General features: G+C 41.5%; 1 protein-coding gene across 1 annotated transcript in view; it reads right to left on the bottom strand.

Annotated features, from left to right (window-relative positions):
- Positions 1–15,773: 15,773 nt before the first annotated feature.
- LOC142656579 (uncharacterized) overlaps positions 15,774–22,511 on the bottom strand; it is a 40,469-nt gene continuing 33,731 nt past the window's right edge. The window contains exons 16-19 of the mRNA XM_075831511.1: positions 21,815–21,889; positions 19,699–19,778; positions 19,196–19,300; positions 15,774–17,078 (exon numbers count right to left, since the gene is read on the bottom strand). Of these exons, the coding sequence (XP_075687626.1) occupies positions 16,968–17,078; positions 19,196–19,300; positions 19,699–19,778; positions 21,815–21,889 (371 nt within the window). The 3' untranslated portion in view covers positions 15,774–16,967. The remainder of the gene's footprint in view (positions 17,079–19,195; positions 19,301–19,698; positions 19,779–21,814; positions 21,890–22,511) is intronic.

Genomic DNA, 22,511 nt, shown 5'->3' with positions numbered 1-22,511 from the left:
CCCTCACCATTGAACTCAATGGTGACGGAAACCTAGGTTATGGTTTCCGTCTGTCACCGTTGTGACAGGGTCCCGTTTGTTGCAGACGGAATCAGTAGCGCAGTCGACTGTGCTGGTTCAGTCAAAACGACGGAACCCTGTCACAGCGGTGACAGACGGAAACCATAACCTAGGTTTCCATCACCATTGAGTTCAATGGTGAGGGAAACGGAAGCTGAGGTTTCAGTTTGCCTTTACGCTGAGGGGTTAACCCTTACGGAACTCCTCAACGGAAGGGCAACGGTGATGTAAACAGGCCCAAACCTATGTTTAAACCTCATCCAGGTTGCTGCTACTGCAATACGGTGCAGATTTTCCATCCGCAAATCCAGATGGATCTGTTACGGTTTCAAACGTGTACTGAGGAAGGAATTGCTTTGATTTTATTTTTAAGAATTGTTTGCGTTTAGTGCTCCCTTAAAACTAGTACCTGCCGCTTTGCTTATCGCCAGAGTTGGTTTTACATGATGTTAATGTTATTGCTCCCCCTTTACGTTAACTAACCTGGCATGCTCACACAGGTACACAGCTAGTGTATTATAACCCTCTCTTGTACCAGTCTTGAACCTCTAGTTTGTTCCCATTCACTGACAGCAAGAAATCGTCACGAATGAGCAGGCAGTATAGGCTGCTCCTGCCAAATGGCTGAACTCGCGTTTCTGTCTCTATCCTATACCTGCTCACTACACTAGTATTAACCGCTCATTATACGCAGGATTATATGTATTTTTATGCGGAGAGAACTGACATGACACGTTTTCGTTCTTCTATACATTCCCTGACACGATTTCTCACTTTCAATATGCGAACGTACGAGAGAATGACCATCTCTTCTAGGTGGCCCAGTGAGTCAACATGACGGCCATGTATTCATTTCATACAACAGGTAAAATACAAAACTCAAAGTGCAAGTAAATTCATGAAGACAAAAACCTGATTTTAAGCCGGCGTGCAGACAACAAGAAAATGACTATAAGGTAAGTGACTACCTCCTCTCCACAGCAGCCGCACCAACGCCTCAGCACCTCTCTTCAATGGCGGCACGACTTGCGCAGAATGGAATTTCGCTATTGGCCCGCCCAAGAGAAGCTGCAGAGACGGTCCTCCAATCAGCGCTGAGGGCAGGCTTCTAAAACCTCTACAGCTATTAGCGTAGAGATAAGGCAGTACTGGGTGTTGACGGCAAAGAAGCCGTAAAGTAACGGTCAATGTGGACCCACCAGCAGAACGGCAGGTTTTATAGTGATAGTGATTCTATGGTGTACGTGCAGCCCTTCCAGGCTGTGAAGAGACGACTGACTGTAGCTACTATTATGGGAGGAAAAAACATGTCTTCCCCCGTGGTTACTATTTCACCTCACATTGCTATAGTTAGGAGAAGCCCTGACACACTGTATAAGTGGATGATAGCAGATATTGTTAAACATGCAATATTCAAAAAAAGAACTGGTCTCCTACCCACTTACTAATTATGTATGCTAAAGAGTATGTCTGCATAAAAGAACTTCAGTGATTGAATTGGCTAGATTTGTCTGGATAACCAAAGCGTCACTGGAAAACATTTTCAAACATTGGCAACTATGCGTGTAATCCTGACCTTAGGCTTCGTTCACATCTGCGTCAGGGCTCCGTTCCGTCGGAACGGGACCTTGACTGACACAAATTGAGACTAAATGTTTCCGTTTCCATCACCAGTGATTTCAATGGTGACGGATCCGGTGCCAATGGTTTCAGTTTGTCTCCGTTGTGCAAGGGTTCTGTAGTTTTGACGGAATCAATACCGTAGTCGACTGCGCTATTCATCCCGTTAAAACGACGGAACCCTTGCACAACAGAGACAAACTGAAACCATTGGCACCGGATCTGTCACCATTGAATTCAATGGTGATGGAAATGAAAACCTTTGGTGTCAGTTTGTGTCAGTCAGGGCTTTGTTCCGACGGAAAGAAATGACGTAACATTGGAACGAAGCCTAAGGGCTCATTCAGACGAACGTGAATAACGTCGGTGTGTTGCGCAGGGAAATCACGCTCAGCACATGGACCTATTGATTTTAATGGGGCCGTTCACACATGCAGGAGTTTTCACGCAGTGTGTGTCTGTTGCGTAAAACTCACTGCACGTCCTATATTGGTGCATTTTTAACGCATCTATCCCCCATTGAAGTCAGTGGGTGCGTGAAAATCATGCACATCCGTGTGCTACATGTGATTTACGCATCAATTCAATTGAAAATAATAAAATAAAAAGATGTGCTTTGCGAGTGCGTGAATAACACATGCCCCTCGCAAAAGCACGCTGATGCTTAACGGACCAGATTCACTTGAGTTTTTCACGCGCGTGAATCTGATACGCTCGTGTGAATGTAGCCTAAGTGACATTTGTTGGCAATTCACAGCAGCAGCCAGATGCGCTTTTTTTGTAAATGTTTTTCTTAACATCATGGAGTAAAACCGCTACATAAAACAACCACAACTACAAATAAAATACAATACAAATAGGTCTAGGAATATTGACCTAAAATGCAACCAGGGCAAAAATCACATTTATTCATATGCTATTTTTGCTGATTTCTTTTTGTGCGGCAGTGGTATGGCTTTCTGCAGCCCACTACAGTCTTAAAGGGTTACTCCCATTTCAGACATTTATCGCACATGCGGGGACCCACACCTATATTGAGACCAGGGGTCATCCGTCCCCTGTTCTGTCCGGCGAGGTGGCGGCAGTTACCAATCCAGGCAGAATAGGGGTCGAATTACCCCCCTTCTCAATATAAATGTGGGTCCCAGAGCTAGGACCCACATCTATCAGACATTTATGGCACATGTGGGGACCCACACCTATATACCTAGCACTGGGACCCGTACCTATATACCTAGCACTGGGACCCGTACCTATATTGAGACCAGGGGTCACCCGACCCCTGTTCTGTCCGGCGAGGTGGCGGCAGCTACCACTCCAGGCAGAATAGGGGTCGAATTACCCCCGTTCTCAATATAAATGTGGGTCCCAGAGCTAGGAGCTGGGGAAAAACTTTTAAGTTGTAGGGCTCATGCACTTTGCGTTTGTGCAGTGCAAAAAACAGCTAAGTTGTACGGAGCAGTAATACGGCATTGATACATGTGTAAGGGCCCTTAATTTACCTTCGTATGTATCCAGTTTCATATGAATGATTCTTCTGTCAGATTCAGCTCGAACCTGACAAAATAAAAAATTTGCCATGTTCCACCTGATTCTGAACATACGATGTATTCTCCTAAAGAACTGAATATCTCCACAGGTACAGCACCCAAAAGAGGGTGTTTGGCAGCACAAGGAGACTGCTTGGCCCTAAGTGTATGTGCACACACACTAATTACGTCCGTAATTGACGGACGTATTTCGGCCGCAAGTCCCGGACCGAACACAGTGCAGGGAGCCGGGCTCCTAGCATCATAGTTATGTACGACGCTAGGAGTCCCTGCCTCTCCGTGGAACTACTGTCCCGTACTGAAAACATGATTACAGTACGGGACAGTTGTCCGGCAGCGAGGCAGGGACTCCTAGCATCGTACATAAGTATGATGCTAGGAGCCCGGCTCCCTGCACTGTGTTCGGTCCGGTACTTGCGGCTGAAATATGTTCCGTCAATTACGGACGTAATTAGTGTGTGTGCACATACCCTAAGGGTATGTGCTCACACAAAATCAAAAACGTCTGAAAATACAGAGCTGTTTTCAAGGGAAAACAGCACCTGATTTTCAGACTGTTTTTAATCAAAGTCGCGTTTTTCGCTGCGTTTTTGGAGCTGTTTTTGTATAAAGTCTATGAAAAACGGCTCCAGAAACGGCTGAAGTAGTGACATGCGCTTATTTTTCGCGTCCTGTCGGAACAGAACTCAGTTTTTCCCATTGAAATCAATGGGCAGATGATTGGAGGCGTTCTGCTTCCGATTTTTTAGCCGTTTTTTGGGACTTTTACGACCCGAAAAACAGCTGAAAACAGTGTGTGTGAACATACCCTAAGGGTTTATTCAAATACAGTAGTTTTCCTTTGAAGGTAAATTACGGCAGAGGGCAGATGCTACACTGTTTGGAAAGAGCTGTGCATTTTTTAGGGCATGGAAATTAAATCATGTCCTTATCTGGCAGTTTTTCCCCCAAATTGCAATTACAAACTTACTTCATGGAAGAACTGCGCAAAAATTGCGCTTTGTGAACAAGGCCATAGGTACATATCCTAGAACTGCTTCTAAAGGGGTCATCCGGGATTTTAAAATTGATGGCCTATCTTTAGGACAGGCCATCAATATTAGATCGGTGGGGATCCGACTCTCAGGACCTCTGCTGATCAGCTTTATGGAGTAAACGGGATAGTGCTGCAATACCTTGCACAGCCTCTATGAATGTAACTGTGTGTGCAAGTATGAAGATCCATGTAAACAATGAAGGAGGCTACTGTGCTCGGCCCCTTCAAACACCTGATTCGCGAGAGTCGGATCCCCACTGATAAAATAATGATCGCCTATTCTAAGGCTAGGCCATCAATGTTAAGATGCCGGAGAACCCCTTTAAAGCATGTCAAAAAATGTCTAATTTTGAAAGTGGAATCGCTTAAGGGAGATACCACTTTCAAAATTAGACATTTTTTGACATGCTCATCAGATCACGTAGTCTAGATCTTGAAGTGTCCCTGTGGACTGTTATATATAGGGGAAACGACCAATGAATGCCATGTCAGGATTAATAAACATAAGTCCACCATACGTACCAAGGGACTTGATCACCCGGTTTCTCAGCATTTTGTTAATGCTGGTCATACCGTTAGATTGTAAATCATATCCCTCCACTTAGACGTGGTGGTGATAGAGTTGCCAAACTTAAACGTAGGGAGTTGGCGTGAATCTTTAAACTTAATACTCTGGCTCCTAATGATCTCAATCTTGAATTTAAAGGGAGTCCAACGTTGACTTGATGGGCATTTGGGCATTGGGCATATGCCGGGCTCTTTTTTTGTTCTGCATTGTACCCCTTCCGAGTAGGTTAACAAATAAAACTCTTCATTTGTGATTGTTTGAACTAATGATATTCTATAGATCTTCTCATAAGCTTCTTTTTAATATGGTTTTGTTTTATTCCAGATGGTCTTTGACTGCCTCTTTTGGACCCACACATTGATAGTGTTCATCATCTATTATCTACTATATCGATACAAGAAGTTTTTGCTATTGAATAAATTCAGTTTTGATGTGGTTGACTCCGTGTGATTTATTCATCTTTTTATGTCCAGAGTTGTATCTTAATTTGTAATAATATATCCCGATGTGCATTTTACTATAAATGTATGATAGTGCTAGTTGTGGTTTATCCCCCATTCTATACTAATATACACTAATCCATGTATAACCCTATGTGCCCCTTTTGAAAAGAGACATACGTACCTTTTTCGTCTTTGGGGACCTTCTGGCTTGTCGCCAGGTTCTCTCCATCATTATATGATGGAGTAGCACGGGTCAATATAGTTATTTAGTAGATTGGGTAAGCAGTATAACTCTGACACATATATGGGTTCCCCCCCCCCCTTTGTATTAGGGGTATACATATACCACCTAGGACTATAGAACCTGGTAAATCCAGCAGTGATTCTTTCATTAGTACGATTATGTATTGACTATAATCTTAGTATTTATCTATGCTGTTAGTGATTGGTTCGTACTGATGCATAGCGCTTGCGGAGTCTAATATCTTTTTTGCCCTCTTTCAAGATGATTTCTATACTCCCATAGCTATCGTGCAGACGCGTATAACACGTTTGACGCATTCGCCCTTTGTTCGTATCCTTCGATTACATCTTTGCTGTTGGTCTACAGTTTAGTGGTCATGCGCAGTTAGAACAGATGAACGCTGGGTTCCATGAGGGGTAAGTCAGACCTGCAGGATATATTAATAATTCTTTTTTTCTGTCATTAAACTGCATGAAATAACACATGTAAAAGCACCAGCGTTTTCTAAACGTAACATGCGTTTTATTAAAGGGGTTGTCCGAGATTTAATTTAATATTTGTAATATACTTACATTTTCCAAAGTGGCCCCGTTTCCAGATCCTGCCGCGGGGAACTTGACTGGTGACGTCACTCTCTGCACTGGCTCTGCCGCTTTGTTGATCTTGAATTCTTTGCCGGGTATATGACACGTCACTTGTGACGTGGTGTATATCGGCTTGTTCTGCTTCACAGCCCGTAACGCGCATGCGCTGTCACTTCTGTTCTCGCGGTCTCTGCTGTTCTCGAGATAACAGCAGGGGCCGCGCATGCGCATTACAACAGAACAAACCGATATACACCACGTCACAAGTGACGTGTCGTATACCCGGCAAAGAATTTAAGATCAACAAAGCGGCCAGAGCCAGTGCAGAGAGTGACATCACCCGTCAAGTACCCCACGGCAGGATCTGGAAACGGGGTCACTTTGGAAAATGGAAGTATATTACAAATATATTTACATTTACAAATTACAAGGATTAACACAAAGTCATTCAATCTCGGACAACCCCTTTAAGTGTCATTTTGTGCATGCGTTTTTCATGGCATTTTTCAAGGCATATAGATAAGCCTATGAGTAAAACACCAGAAAAATACACCATAACCAGAACATGCTGCTGCTGAAAATACACCAGTAACCCCAAAAACGCCACAAACCAAAATGCTGTGTATGTAGCCTTTTCAATAATTCACTATAGATTTTAATGTAATATCTGACCACAGCATTCTTTACCTACAAAAAAACGCCATGAAAATTGACCCGAAAAACGCAGCAATCTGCAGCCGTGTAGGGCACAATGGACAGGGCTTGTCCAGCCAAGACAACCTCTTTACGACTTCACAGTTTACAATCTTTATTTTTCCTGCCAAATGCAAGAGTGTATCCTAGGAGGGAAGAGACGTATTTAAAGCTTTAGGCGGTGTTCACATGTTGGGTTAAATCTACAAGAAATAAGACATTTTTAGAATAATTTCAATAATTGTAGAGAAGGTATTTTTAGTGTCAAAGTTTTCGGCAGTGAAAACATGCGTCCATTCGGATCTTTGTGAACATAGCCTAATAGTTTTGGCATAATAGGCAGTTGCTGAACGCAGACCTAGGGGCCTTTGTTAGGCCCACGGCTGCCATGGAAACCCAGCAGTGCCCCGCGTTAGAGCTGCGGGGGTGACAGGGGGAGCTCCATCCCTCTGTCAAACAAATTGGATACCGCAGTCGCTATTGACCACGGCATGTAATGTGTTAAACTGCCGCAATCTGAATACTCTCCTATCTCAGCAGTTGCGCCAGGAGCCTTGCTGTGTAGAACAGCCGTGCTCCTGCGGCTGATCTTGCTGGTACGGTGTGTCAGTGCCTGCGGGATCATAGTGACTGATATATTCGTCACAATGCGGTAACTATCTCCTGCTTATGATGGTTATATCAGTCACTCGTGGTTAAGGGGTTAATAAAGGCTATTTTCATGATTAGGAATTATGTGAATTAGAACAATTCAATACCTCCTGTTCGTAGTGTGGAAAATAGGCCTTATAGGCAAATTGTGTTTTATCATGGTAATCAGGCACCACGGAGGAATGTAAATAACGTGTGTGCGCGTGTAGTGTTTAAAAAAAAAAAGTGTCTGGTCTGAGGTTTAAATAGTCTTTTTTTTTTTTGTCTGATCTGGTTCTAAATTTATTTAGGGGTCTCATTTAATTTAAGGGTTTGGGGTCTGATGCCCCCGATCCTGCATTTTCTAGTTATGTAACAGTAAGGCTGGGTTCACACAACCTATTTTCAGGCGTAAACGAGGCGTTTTACTCCTCGAATTAGGCTTGAAAACACGGCTCAAATACGTCGGAAAACATCTGCCCATTCATTTTAATTGGTTTGCCGACGTACTGTGCCGACGAATTTTACGCGTCGCTGTCAAAAGACAGCACGTAAAATAACAGCGTCGTCAAAGAAGTGCAGGACACTTCTTGGGACATAATTTTAGCCATTTTTCATTGAATTCAATGAAGAACAGCTCCAAATTACGGCTGTAGTTGACGCCTCGCAAAACACGAGTACGAGCAATTACGTCTGAAATGCAGGAGCTGTTTTCTCCTGAAAACAGCTCCGTAATTTCAGCCATAATTGTCGTTATCGTGTGCACATACCCTAAGTGTTTATGGTACCAGCACTTTGTAGTTACGCCCCTGTGTGGAGGGGTAAGATTTAGCCAATTCTTGCCAGTTCTGCCACAGAGGATGTTGAAATAGCAGCCGGATTGCAGAACGGGGGAGAAGCAGGATCCCAACCTGATATTGTATTTGTCCACAGGATGCAGATACAATTAAATATATAATCTAGCAGGTACAAAGGAACATTAGGTTCCCTGACCCTCCATTTCGCAGCCACAGCTTTTTTCTGTTGCAAGCCAGTGTGAGGACATCATCATGCCTCGTGGGAAAGGGGACAGGCGAGTTTCAGGGGCACTTACTATATAGAACGTTATTCAGAAACACTGCATGGATGACACTTTTTGGGGGGAACTATGTGTAGCACTATTATTGAGGGTACTACGTGTGGTACTATTTTAGGGGGCACTATGGGTATGCTATTTAAAATCAACAGGTACTATTGTAGAAGGATTAGGACAGTATCTGAGGTAGTAACAACAATACTGGGGCAGCAGGCTAGCTGTATTAAGGAGATGACACTGTTAAAACGTGGCTAGATGGTGGCCAGAAGTAGTAGTCATGGCGGTTTGGGCCAGATGGAGAAGAAAATAAATTAAAACAACTCCAATCAAAGTAAACATAACCTGTGAATCACTGAATGCCTTTGCTTATTCTGCCTCTGACTACTTCAGATTAGTCCTGGATTCACTGTATGGTCTGCAGCGAGATGGTGTCCTACATTCTTGTATGTAAAACAACTCCCAGCACATCTTTACCATTGTTCAGGCCCCACTGGGAGCTGTAGTTTCACATGATACAAACTATGATTGTTAACCCTTTCAGGACCAAGGGTCATCGATACCTCAATGACCAGCCCCATTTTTTCAAACCTGACATGTCATTTTATGTGGTAATAACTGGAATGCTTTTGCCTATCCAAGCGATTCAGAGATTGTTTTCTCGTGACATATTGTACTTTGTTAGTGGAAAAATTTGGTCTATAAATTCATAGCTTATTTGTGAAAAACACCAAAATGTAAAGAAAATTTGCAAAAATTATAATTTTTCTAATTTTAAATGTAATCTATTTGTAAAACAGATAGTAATAGCACACAAAATTGTTGCTAATTAACATCCCCCATATTTCTACTTTTATATTTGCATTGTTTTTTGAACATTATTTTATTTTTCTAGGACGTTACAAGGCTTAGAACTTTAGCAGTAATTTCTCACATTTTCAAGAACATTTCAAAAGGCTATTTTGTCAAGGACCAGTTCAGTTTTGAGGTGGCTTTGAGGGCCTTATATACTAGATAGACCCCATAAATCACCCCATTTTAAAAACTGCACCTCTCAAAGTATTCAAAACAGCATTCAGAAAGTTTATTAACCCTTTAGGTGCTTCACAGGAATTAATGCAAAGTAGAGGTGAAATTTACTAATTTAATTTTTTTTGCTGAAATTCATTTGTAATACATTTTTTTTCTGTAACGCAGAAGGTTTCACCCAAGAAATGTAACTCAATATTTATTGCCCAGATTCTTCAGTTTTTAGAAATATCTCACATGTGGCTCTAGTGTGATAATGGACTGAAGCACCGGCCTCAGAAGCGAAGGAGCCCCTAGAGGATTTTGGGGTCTCCTTTTTTTAAATATATTTTAGGCACCATGTCAGGTTTGAAGAGGTCTTGTGGTGCCAAAACAGTGGAATCTCCCCAAAAGTGGTTTTGGAAACTACACACCTCAAGGAATTTATCTAGGGGTATAGACCCGACAGGTCTTTTGCTTTATTTATTGGAATATGTCTGTGAAAATGAAAATGTACTTTTTTTCTGAAAAAATATAAAAATAAATTCATTTTTACAAGGAATAAATAGTAAAAAGCACCCCAAAACTTGTAAAGCTATTTCTCACGATTACGGCAATACCCCATATGTGGTAATAAACTGCTGTTTGGACCCACGGCAGACCTCAGAAGGGAGGGAGCGCCATTTGGCTTTTGGAGTGCAGATTGCTTGGTAATAGTTCTGTTTGGGGTTTTGCTGGTATTTCAGTTTATAATGTGGGGGCATATGTAATCTGCGGAGTACATCAGGGCATAATAAGAGGGTATAATAATGCGGTAACTAAATAATTCATAGATTTGTGGCCGGTGTCGCACTGATAAATGGCGCCCAATCTTATCCGCTTTTGGACACTGCACAATTTCTGTCGCTATATTCTGAGCGGCAGAACTTTTTTTTAACATTTTTCTCCACCAGAGCCGGCCGAGGGCTTCTCTGTTACGTTACAATCTGTAGTTTTCATTGGTACCATTTTAGGGTACATGTGATTTTTTGATCACTTTTTATTCGATTTTTTGGGCAAGCAAAGTGACAAAAAACATACATTTTGACAATCTTTGTCCTTTTTTTTTACAGGAATCACCATACGCTATAAATGACATTTTACTTTATTCTGCAGGTCGGTACGATTACGGCGATACCATATGTATACAGTTATTGTTTTGTGACGTTTGCGCAATAAAATCACTTTTCTATAAAATTATTTATTTTCTGTGTCACCATATTCTGAGAGCCATAATTTTTTTATTTTTCAGTCAAAAAAAGCTGTGTAAGGGCTTGTTTTTTGCGGGACGGGTTATAGTTTTTATTGGTATTATTTTGGGGTACATGCAAAATTTTGATCACTTTTTATTCTATATTTTCTGAGGGCTGATGACCAAAAAAATAGTGATGCTAGTATTGTTTTTTTAAATTATTTTTTGCAGTGTTCACCGTGGGGGAAAAATAATTTTATAGTTGGGGTCGTTACGAACGTGGTGCTACCAAATATGTGTACTTTAACGTTTTATTTTTTTTCCTATAATAAAAGACTTAGCTGGTCCTCATAGGCTTCCGTGAATGGCAGACCGGAGGCAGTTGTATGGCCTCCGGTTTTGCCATGCAACCGACGGCAACACCTGCAATCGGTCCTCGGGAAAGTTTGTTGCTACAACAAACTTTCCCTGCGATCACATGATCGGGACCTGCACCAATCAGGTCCCGGTCATGTCTCCGGGAACAGAGGCAGGGGATAACAGCGTGACTCTGCTGTCAGCACTACTCTGAGACATTCAGATCGCGCTTTTAACACCCACTGTGAATTCACGTTGGCGCTGCAGAGCCCAGCAAGCGCCGACGTGAATTTACTGTGGGCGGTCAGGAAGCGGTTAATACCGGTGATCATATTCTCTGTACTCTGTAGCCGAACCAATCGGTTCGGCTGTCAGAGAATAGGTTGCTGGGGAGCCACTGACACAGCCGGCATCTGAGTGCTTTTCCGAGCGCTATGCCGGCTGGAACAGAGATCTGTACATACACGTCCTGGCAGCACGGGGTATGTGCGAAAAGGACGTCTATGTACAGATTGTCGGCATGAAAGGGTTAAACATCCCGGGTTAACACCAACTTTCTAATTCATCTCTCTTTTTTTTTTTAAATATCCTTTTTATTGTCAGTTTTCACATTTTCTTACAAACATTTCACGTAAGAGTTACATCATGACTAATTCATCTCTCTACTGATCTTAGTTCTGGTACCACATTCATGAACTGTGCTTAGTTACAGTATCATATCTGAACTGAGCTTAGTTCTAGTACTGTATTTATGTACTGGGCTTAGTTCTAGTACTGTATTTATTTACTGGGCTTAGTTCTAGTACTGTATTTATTTACTGGGCTTAGTTCTAGTACTGTATTTATGTACTGAGCTTAGTTCTAGTACTGTATTTATGTACTGGGCTTAGTTCTAGTACTGAGCTTAGTTCTAGTACTGTATTTATGTACGGAGCTTGGTTCTGGTGCCGTATTTATGTACTGAGCTTGGTTCTGGAGCTGTAATCATGAACGGAGCATGGTTCTTGTGGGAAAAAAAAATAGATACTGAATGTGCACATATAGGTCTATAATGGATGAGCGTAATATAGGGAGTGCCAGTAGGTATGTTAGTTATCTGCAGGTAAGTAATACGCTACAGAATTTATTCAGCACTTGACCTGGATTTTTAGAAATCGGGTGGGGAGTATGGAGTGGGCTCACGGGCTTTTTAAAAATGAACATAACTGGCATCGACTCGTCCATAAAAGCCTGAACTATTACAATATATCATTATTTAGTCCGCACGGTGAACGCCGTAAAAAAAATTAAAACCATCAGCATTGCTGTTTTGTGGTCACTTAATCTCCCACATAAAATGAAATATAAAAAGTAATCAAAAAGTCTCATGTACCCCAAAATGCTACCAATAGAAACTACAGCTCGCCCCACAAAAAAACAAAAGCCGTCATACCACTAAAATCGACAGAAAAATAAAAAAAAAGTCATGGCTCTCAGAATATGGAGACAAAACTCAAATTAAATTTTTAACAATCAGTTTTCTCCTTGTAAAAGTAGTCAAACATAAAAAAACACATTTGGTATCGCTGTAATCACCCGCAGAATAAAGTTAACATGCCATTTTTATCACACGGTTAACGCCGTAAAAACAAAACCACCCAAAAGATTTGAGGATTCGCAGGTTTTTTTTCCCAGTTTCCCACTACATTAAATGGTACAATAAATAGTGCTGTGAAAACCTACAACTCGTCCCACAAAAAAAACAAGCCTTCATACTGCAATATTGATGGGGAAAAAAGAAAAGTTACAGCCTTTGGAAGGTGGGAAGGAAAAAAAGAATGTGAAAATACGAAAAATGGCTACGGCGGGAAGGAGTTAAACTGATTTCCACAACATGTGAACATAAACGTTATATTGTGTTTTGTTTTTTTTGCTATCTGTGGATGTCCTATGCCCCTCACATCCACCCTATGGTACAGGTGGGGGCGCCATTTCACTGTTAGCTTCAGGCAGAAGAAAGATATTGTGCAGCCTTGCTTGCCGACCACCTACTGCCCTGATGGAATACAGCTTAGTCTCATGTACACGACCATATTCAGGATCTGTATCACATAGATGCCAAATATTGCACTAAGAAAATCCTATCATCTCTTCTGTACCTATTTTACATTGATGCTATATTACGGAGGTATTCACCCCTCCCATTGAAGGCACACAGACTGCAATACTGGTTTGTACTACCAACCCCTATTTAAAGCATAAATATGCAGATAATTTTTGTATATGCAATTCCCTAACATGCATGTGAACCTACACTTTAATATAACCGCAAACAGCACAGCCAATTGTATTGCTTTTTATATTGGAGGAATGTGTTAAGAAATATTTTGTCTGCTCTACTTCTCGCCATTTGAGAGAGACTGGAAGTAAGTTGTCCTCCCTACAGAGCAGGTTAATTTTACTGTGTATTAAGTGCCAGGAATGGAATTACACCCAGTTTTCTGGTTTATAAAATGGTCTATAAAAATCTAGCCCTTTAATGACCAGCCTATTGTAAACTTTAAAGAGAACCTTTCTCCTTCCCATACATGTGCAGCGGAGTGCAGCATGTAATGGGGAGGGCTGAACAAACCCTGGGGCACTTTACATTTTTTTCCTATCCTCCACCGTTATTTAGATATCGGTGCCGTTAGATTTAGCGCCCGATATTTAATTAACCCCCTGAACGGTCAATGGGGCGTGTACTGGCAAGGGGGCGTGTACTATGGCTGTGACACTTTCCAATCAGTCTGTGCAGTACACGCCCCGTTGACAGTTCAGGGGGTTATTTAAATATCGGGTGCCAAATCTAACGGCACCGATATCTAAATAACGGAGGGAGGTAGAAAAAATGTAAAGTGCCCCAGGGTTTGTGCAGCCCTGCTCATTACATGCTGCATTCAGCTGCACATATATGGGGAGGTGAAAGGTTTGCTTTAATGACCAAGCCATTTTTTAAGTTTTTCCATCGTCGCATTCCAAGAGCTATAACTTTTCTATTTTTGTGTCTACATAGCTGTAAAGTCTTGTTTCTTGCCGGACAAGTTGTATTTTTTTAATAGCACAATTTTGGAGTACATATAATTTATTGATTAACTTTTATGAACTTTTTTTTTTGGGGGGGGGGGGTGGGGGGGGGGGGGTTAGAAAAAAAGCCCTGAAATTTTGCCACTCTTTGGCGTCCTACATCTACCCCGTTTACCGTGTGGTATAAATAACACTAACTTTATTCAGCGGGTTACGATTGCAACGATACCAAATTTGTATCGTTTTTGTATGTTTTACTACTTTTACACAGTAAAAACACACTTTTTGTATCTCCATATTTGAAGAGCCATGACTTTTTTTTATTTTTCCACCGATGCAACTGTATGGGGGCTTGCTTTTTGCGGGACGACTTGTAGTTTTTATTGGTACCATTTTGGAGTAGATGCGACTTTTTGATCACTTTTTATCACATTTATTTTTTTAAGGCTGGATTCACAGAAAACAGCAATTTTTGCATTATTTTATTTTTTACAGCATGGACTGTGCGGGTTAAATAATGTAATAGCTTTATAGTTGGGGTCGTTACAGACGTGGTGATACTAAATATGTGTAACTTTTTTATGACCTAGCAGGCATTCGCTACAGGCAGACCTGGGGGCCTTTATTAGGCCCCCGGCTGCCATAGAAGACACAGACACTCAGATGCGGCGCTCGCCATTGAGCGCCGCATCGGAGGGGTTAAACGGGTGAGATCGATCTCACCCGTTCGAGCAGGAATGCCCCCAGCTACCTCTGGTAGCTGAGAGCAGGGAGATTTAACGGCTCCCTGCTCTGTTTATTTATTCTGATGCAGCGCCGTGTAAAGGCTTATGCATCAGAATAAAGTCCATTAGTGGCCGCCGTGAAAAGACGTATTGGCGGTCACTAACGGATTAAGGCTGGGTTCACACAACCTATTTTCAGACGTAATGGAGGCGTTTTACGCCTCGAATTACGCCTGAAAAGACGGCTCCAATACGTCGGCAAACATCTGCCCATTGCTTGCAATGGGTCTTACGATGTTCTGTGCAGACGAGCGGTCATTTTACGTGTCGCTGTCAAAATACGGAGCGTAAAAAGACGCTCCGTAAAAAGTAGCACGTCACTTCTTGAGGCGTTTTTTGGAGCCGATTTTCCATTGAACACTATGAAAAACGCCTCAAAAAACAAGTCTGAAAAGAAGCTCCAAATTTCATTCAGGGTATGTGCACACACACTAATTACGTCCGTAATTGACGGACGTATTTCGGCCGCAAGTCCCGGACCGAACACAGTGCAGGGAGCTGGGCTTATGTACGATGCTAGGAGTCCCTGCCTCGCTGCAGGACAACTGTCACGTACTGTAATCATGTTTTCAGTACGGGACAGTTGTCCTGCAGCGAGGCAGGGACTCCTAGCATCGTACATAAGTATGATGCTAGGAGCCCGGCTCCCTGCACTGTGTTCGGTCCGGGACTTGCGGCCGAAATACGTCCGTCAATTACGGACGTAATTAGTGTCTGTGCACATACCCTCACAGCTTCAAAAACGGCTGAAAATCAGAGGCTGTTTTCTCTGAAATCAGCTCCGTATTTTTCAGACGTTTTTTTGTTAAGCGTGTGAACATACCCTAAGGAAGAAAAGATGCAATACTAAGGTTTCAGCCTCCTCTTTATTCAGTGAAACATTTTTTGTTTTATTATTAAACCTGAAAGAGAAAACTCCAGTGAAGACGTGATAGGTCTGTAGCTTCATGCTCATTCATGTAGAGTCCAGCACAAGTCAAGTAAGGCCCCAAAAAATGTATGGCATTGGGAATGCACAGATCATACCACATAAATCTCTGCTCCGATGGCTTGTGAGTCCAGATAATGAATAACACACTTGTACAAACACACATTCAGAAATCTTTGGGTGACTTCATTTCCAGCTGTTTTCTGCGAGAACATTGTGAGGGCCACCCAAAAAAAAGAGGTAAAAACATTCCAAATGTCTTAAAAAGGCTCAAGGCAGGTGAGGGGATCCTACATATCAAGTATGGGTTTTAGACAACAGCGTATTCAACAATGTGAAACCAGCATCGGCTCCGTTACTAGACAAGGGCTTGCTGGTCTCCGCTTGGGGTCACGGGTCAATTTCACCGTCCATAATATCAGGCTTACGATGAGGCCCATTTCCTGCTCCTCTACAGCAATGAGGGATTCAGTAGCTGCTTCTTCAGGCAGATTATAAATTAAAGCAGGCAACAGACATGCAGGACGACAGCCTTATTGCCTCTGTATTGCACACCTGTGCTCACATCAGTCCAATAAAACTTTACCCAGTCCATATTGTGCTTTTGTCAGAGCAACAAAATTCAACAGTGTTTCAGTGATATAGGGCCACAGATAACGGTTATATTCTGCTGAACTCGTTTTCTTGCCTCAGCGGTTTAAATATTTGGTAAACGTAGTAGCTGGTTTGGGAAGACGCTCGAAATTGGTAACAGGACATGAGAAGCTTACGCTGAGAGAGTTATACGTATAGCACACAACTCCCATATTCAGTAAGTGGCAAGGCTCCGGCTTCGGCATACTAGTGTGCTCCCTTCCTGAAGGTGTCAAAGGAGACACACCATCCTGAACCTCTTTTTTATTTTTCGCCCCAAGAAGGTGGGAAACACTGAAAACGCAGGTGAGATGATTCAACAGATAATGTATTGGCAAAGAAGACACCTCCATTATGTACCATGGCTATAGTACATACTGCCGATTCTGGATACTTCAATAGAAACAGAAGCCTGGTCAAATGGCACACCCTGTGCCCCTTCTCTATATGCACACAGTCCATATACTATATAAGAAGGGCTCACTGATGAGACAAGATAGCGCTTCGGTTAGCTTTCATCTTCTCCAGTCGCTTGACCAAATGACTGTTGCCTACTTCAAGCTCGTCAATTTTATCCAAAGCCGCACGCAGCTACGAACAAGGAAATAAAAAAAGGCAATGAAGACAGAAAACAGAAAGGGACAAGTCAGTGTACATCACCACAATTCTGTTACTACTGCAGCTACAAATAAGAATAAGACTCTTAAAAACCTCAGAAAAGTAATGACTAGGTTTCTCAATATGCTCCGTGTCATTGTTTGTATCCTCATAAAATGTGCAATGCTACAGGATTAAAACCAACCCTTCACAACACTGGGCTTTACATGCATGCATCAATATGGTTCGTTTACAGACAAAATCTTGCATCTGCCCCTTTTAAAGAGTATAAGGCTGTGTTCTCATAAGGAATTTGTAATGCATCTTTCTTAAATATTTATTTCCCATTGCTTACATAGCATTAATATACTCCGTAGCTTTGTACAGAGACAGTCTACATTTACATTGTGTCAACTAGCCACATTTTACATGCGAGGGAAGGTGATTTTATTAAACTGCCATGAAATATAGTGAAAATCTAGCTGGTGTAGATTTCTCTTTGTGGGACGTAGCAAAGTAAGAGTACCTTGCCCCCCCCAGATCGGACATTGTATGAGCCGAAGCATGTGAGCCTGAGGGGAACCGGTGGGGAGAATTGAAGGTGAGCGGTAAAGGGAGTATACATTTTTTTTTTATATGTCAGATGGGGAATGGATGGCACACGGCTGCGTTTGTTGCACCAATCGTGACACATGGTCAGCCGAGAGATGCAACGCATTTATTGGGAAGCGTTCGCCTCTTAATAGATGTGTCACATCTTACTCCAACTTTTTTTTTATATGAAGACTGGCATAAGAAACTCCAGTATTAATAAACCCCACCCTACAATGTTTTGCATAAGTTTTATACTTTTTTTTTTATTTTTTTTATGGCGGATAAATAAAAAATGCAATTCCAAAATATTTTCCTCGGTTCTGTTTTTACGACGTTCACGTGCAGTATAGATGACATTAACTCTATTCCGCTGGTCAGTATAATTATGGAAATACCAAGTTTATAGAATGTTTTTTATGTTTTACTAGTTTTGAACAATAATAATATGGCCATAGTCTAAGGCCTTATTTACACGAGCGCTGCGCACCTCGGTCGTGAAAAATGAGTTTTTCATGGCTGAGGTGCATCCTCCGTGTTCGGCGCGGTGGGACTCGATGTCTCGCATCCCCCATAGATGAGTCTATGGAGGGATACGTGATGCGTTAAAAGATAGGACGTCCTATTTTCCCACGGACCCCTCACACGGTCCGTTGAAACAACGGCTGCGTGAACAACCACATTGAATCACAAACGTCCGTGGGACAGCCGCTGTTTCAACGGCCGTCCCACAGACGTTTAACACGATCGTGTAAATAAGGCCTTAAAGACATAACTTTTTTTTTTTTTGCCGATGGATATATGTGGCAGCTTGTTTTTTTGCAGGATATGTTGATGTTTTCATTGGTACCATACAACTTTTTGATCACTCGGGAGTAGGGATGAATGAAAAAACAGCAATACTGGCATTGAGTCTTACTTTTTTTCTTACATCGTTAAATAACGTAATAATTTTATAGTTTGGGACGTTCAATACCAATTATATGTACTTTATTTTTCCTTATTATTTTGTTTTACATAAAGCATAACACTGGCAGAGCCTAATAGTTGTACAAAGATGGCAGACCTGATGCCTTCATTAGGGCCCCAGCCGCCTTGACAACCGATTAGCACCCCACTATTGCGTCACTCCAACCGTTTAGATGCTGCAGTCGCTATTTGCCACAGCATCCAAGGGGTTAAATGGCCAGGATTGGGGTTATCTACAATCCCAGCTGTTGCAGCAGAGTGCCAGGTGTAATTTACAAATGCCATCCCACTGCATATAGCGTGGGTTTAGCTCTGGATCCTGTCCTATCACACACACGGCTGATTGTCGGAAGTACTTGCCGACAATGCCATATTTATAGGGAAGATGTTGGCAAGGTATTCAAACTACATTATAAATATAAGACACGGTATACCCATTTTCACTAAAATGATTTTTTTTCAACTACCCTTATCACAATGAGTCAACAGGTTCTAAAATGGAGCCAAAAAGAACATATACACAAGGATTTAAGCAAACAATCACTATTCACCTCTCGCTGTAATCTGCGCTTTTCAGTTTTTAATTCATCCTCTAATTTTTCAGAATTTTCTGCTGAAGACTTGAACCGGCTTAACTGACTCTCAAGTCGGATAATCTGAAAAGGACAATCACAGAACATTTTACAAGTTAAACAATTACCGCTAGAAAAGCGAATTACTAAACAATTTTACATATAAATTTTCTTAAATTAAAAATACAAAAAAAAAAGAAAAATGTATGGGCATCCACATATGGACACGCAGTGTCATCCAGGACGAGAGCCGCTCCTTCTAACTGGTCACCACTCTGGCTAATAGATTGGTCATAGGTGGAGAACCCTCCTCTATGACGTTTACATGTCCTAATAGGGCATATAGCAAGGGGTTATCTTGAGACAATACTTTTAAAGATCACATGTTCGGTTACAGCCCAGTAAGAGATATAGATAGTACAGCCATGTTGCAGAAACAATCTCGGCCATAAACCAATTTAGAATTTCAGGAAAAAACTCACATTCTGTTCTAGGGCAGTTATCTCTTGCGTGGATTTAGTGAGTTTAAACTTGAGATCGCTGATTTGTCTATTAGCATCTCCTACAAAAAATAAGAAATGGCAATGTCAGTGTTCTTGAAAAGGTCAGATCAGCAATTGCATCCTCTAAATTATCAGTGGCTGCCTACAAAGCAGTAATAGATATATACCGAACACAAATAAATGCACTAAGCAGAAAGTAGACAGAAATACAGGGTTCAGACATGAGAACTATCCACTTTTATTTTATATAGCCTATTCTAGTACACCTCTTATGAAATCAGGGATTATTCTGTGCTCCCTCTTTTGAGAAGGCACAGAATATTGTGCAATAGTATAAACTTCATTTAGAGAGCAGCATCCTGACCCTCTGCTAGCCATCGCAGCAAATGATGGCTAGCTTCATAACAGGTTCCCTTTAAATTGCACCAAAATGCTCCTTTTCTCTGTATTTTAGACAATAACTTTAGAATGAACAATGACATATATACACACACACACTGCACAACATAAGGGTGCGTCTTGATCAAAATGGACTCTCATAGCGTATTAGGATCCCCGCCCTATCCAGTATTTTAGTATGCATAATTTAGCACTTCCACTACATTTCGATAGCCGACCGGTCAAGGACATGGCCTCACATACAATGTAGAGCAACAGTTAACATTATTGGGCAAAGTCCTCACTGAAGTTCCAGTCTTTCAAAACAGACAAACGGCTAAAGTTAAATTTCCAGAGAAACCGCTTTGAAATTTTTTTGTATTCTTCCATTAGGGTATATTGTATTATAAAATTTATTTTATCTCGGTAAAATATGCTCTTTAACTATTCTGCTGTTGAACAAAATGACAATGGTTGCCATATAAGTTTCATGTAAACACGTCATACCTATAAGACAAATGTGACACCACAGTGGAGCCTGCATGAGCACAAATATTCCCTATAGCTCCTCAGTACGGAGCCATAGTTACTCAGTGTCACACAGTGGTGTCTCTATAAGAATACTTCTAGAATATAGTGGCTGATGGAGCATGACATGATTTCCTTTGTCAAGAAAAAAAAACCCAAAAAAACAAACACCTTTCTTATGCCTCCTCATGAAACCGGAAACATACAGAGGAATAGCCCCATAGAAGTCAATGGGTGGTGTATTATGGCTATATACTACTCATAGGTTGTATGGCGCTGTAATATGGTTGGTTGGAGTCCTAAGCCTTTGCATGAATGAATGTAGCAGTGCTGGTTTAAACGGAATAGTTCATGTTTTCTAAGTTCAAAAACAAGTGTAGTCACTTTGGGAAAGGTTTTCTTGTCTTGTAAAAACGTAAATATCACGGGTGTGACAAATTAATGAATCTTGGAATTAGTATTGTTTTTTTTTTATTTTTTTATTTAAAGCTGCATACTGCCTGCAATTTTTTTCAAACAGGATTAGAACATAGACCGGAAAGAAAAAAAAAACCTTTTCCTAAAAAGGAAAGCTTTTCATTGTCACTCTATTAGGAAAATGAATACTACTTGCGCCAGTATTCTGGCGCTGATCTGTTTTGTGGGAAAAAAATAAATTTTCACCTTTACGCCGTTCTTGACACTTTTCTAAAAAGTTGGCAAGCCTTAGCTGAAGTGGCGAGGCCACTCTCAGCCCAACAAATTTACTAGAATTGACACCAGAAATTGCCGTAAATTATAGTGGAAGTCTACACCAGCTACGTACTGGCACATGAACTGCCCAAGATGAGAGTTCTATAAAGAGGCCTGCAACTCTTAATAAATTTGTCGCACCTTACTCCAGCAGGCTTCTGTCCAAGACCGGCACATGAATTGCCAGTATTAGTAAATCTGGGTGTTTGTTCTTATTCATTTGCCCTTTATTCCTGTATGTCTCAGTACTGTTGTTTTTGGAGGTGTTCTCTCCTGACACTGAGCATGGGTTGAGTATACCCAAAAACGTACTGTTTATCGCCTTATCTGCTTTTTTTTAAATGTAAGTTCTTAAATCCTGCCCCTGGTGAGCCCCAAAAAACCCTTAACTGGGGTCAGATCACAAAACATACAGATACATAGAAGGGAATTAGGATTACCAATTTTTAAAACAAACCTGAAAAAAATGTATCCTGAAGTGATGGCGTCACTGTCTCCCTCGATCTGCAGAGCTGTGTAGATCTACATAGGTCTACAATAATGGGAGTATGAATATATACATTTGAATGTCATATTTAATATCTAGCGTTGTAACTGGGTCATGGCGAATGTCCTGTCATAAAACAGCCTGACAGATGTAAGGAATCCATAGGCAAGTTGAATTAAGTATATTCCTAATCTATAATAAAGTGTAGGTTTAAAGTGAATGAAACCACAGTTCATGCTTAGGGTATGTGCACACGACCTATTTTCAGACGTAATGGAGGCGTTTTACGCCACGAATTATGCCTGAAAAGACGGCTCCAATACGTCGGAAAACATCTGCCCATTGCTTGCAATGGGTCTTACGATGTTATGTTCAGACGAGCTGTCATTTTACGTGTCGCTGTCAAAAGAGGACGTGTAAAATTACGCCTGCGTCAAAGAAGTGCAGGACACTTCTTGGGACGTAATTGGAGCCGTTTTTCATTGACTCCATTGAAAAATCGCTCCAATTACTTCCATAATGGACGCCGCGAAAAACGCGTGCACTTGTAAAAACGTCTGAAATTCAGGAGCTGTTTTCGCCTGAAAATAGCTCCGTAATTTCAGACATATTTTGTGTTTCCGTGTGAACATACCCTCAGGCTGGGTTCACACGAGCATGTTCGGTC

The sequence above is a fragment of the Rhinoderma darwinii genome, chromosome 6 (genome assembly GCF_050947455.1).
Source record: "Rhinoderma darwinii isolate aRhiDar2 chromosome 6, aRhiDar2.hap1, whole genome shotgun sequence".
NCBI lineage: Eukaryota > Metazoa > Chordata > Amphibia > Anura > Rhinodermatidae > Rhinoderma > Rhinoderma darwinii.
This window is presented reverse-complemented; position numbering and strand designations above follow the sequence as displayed.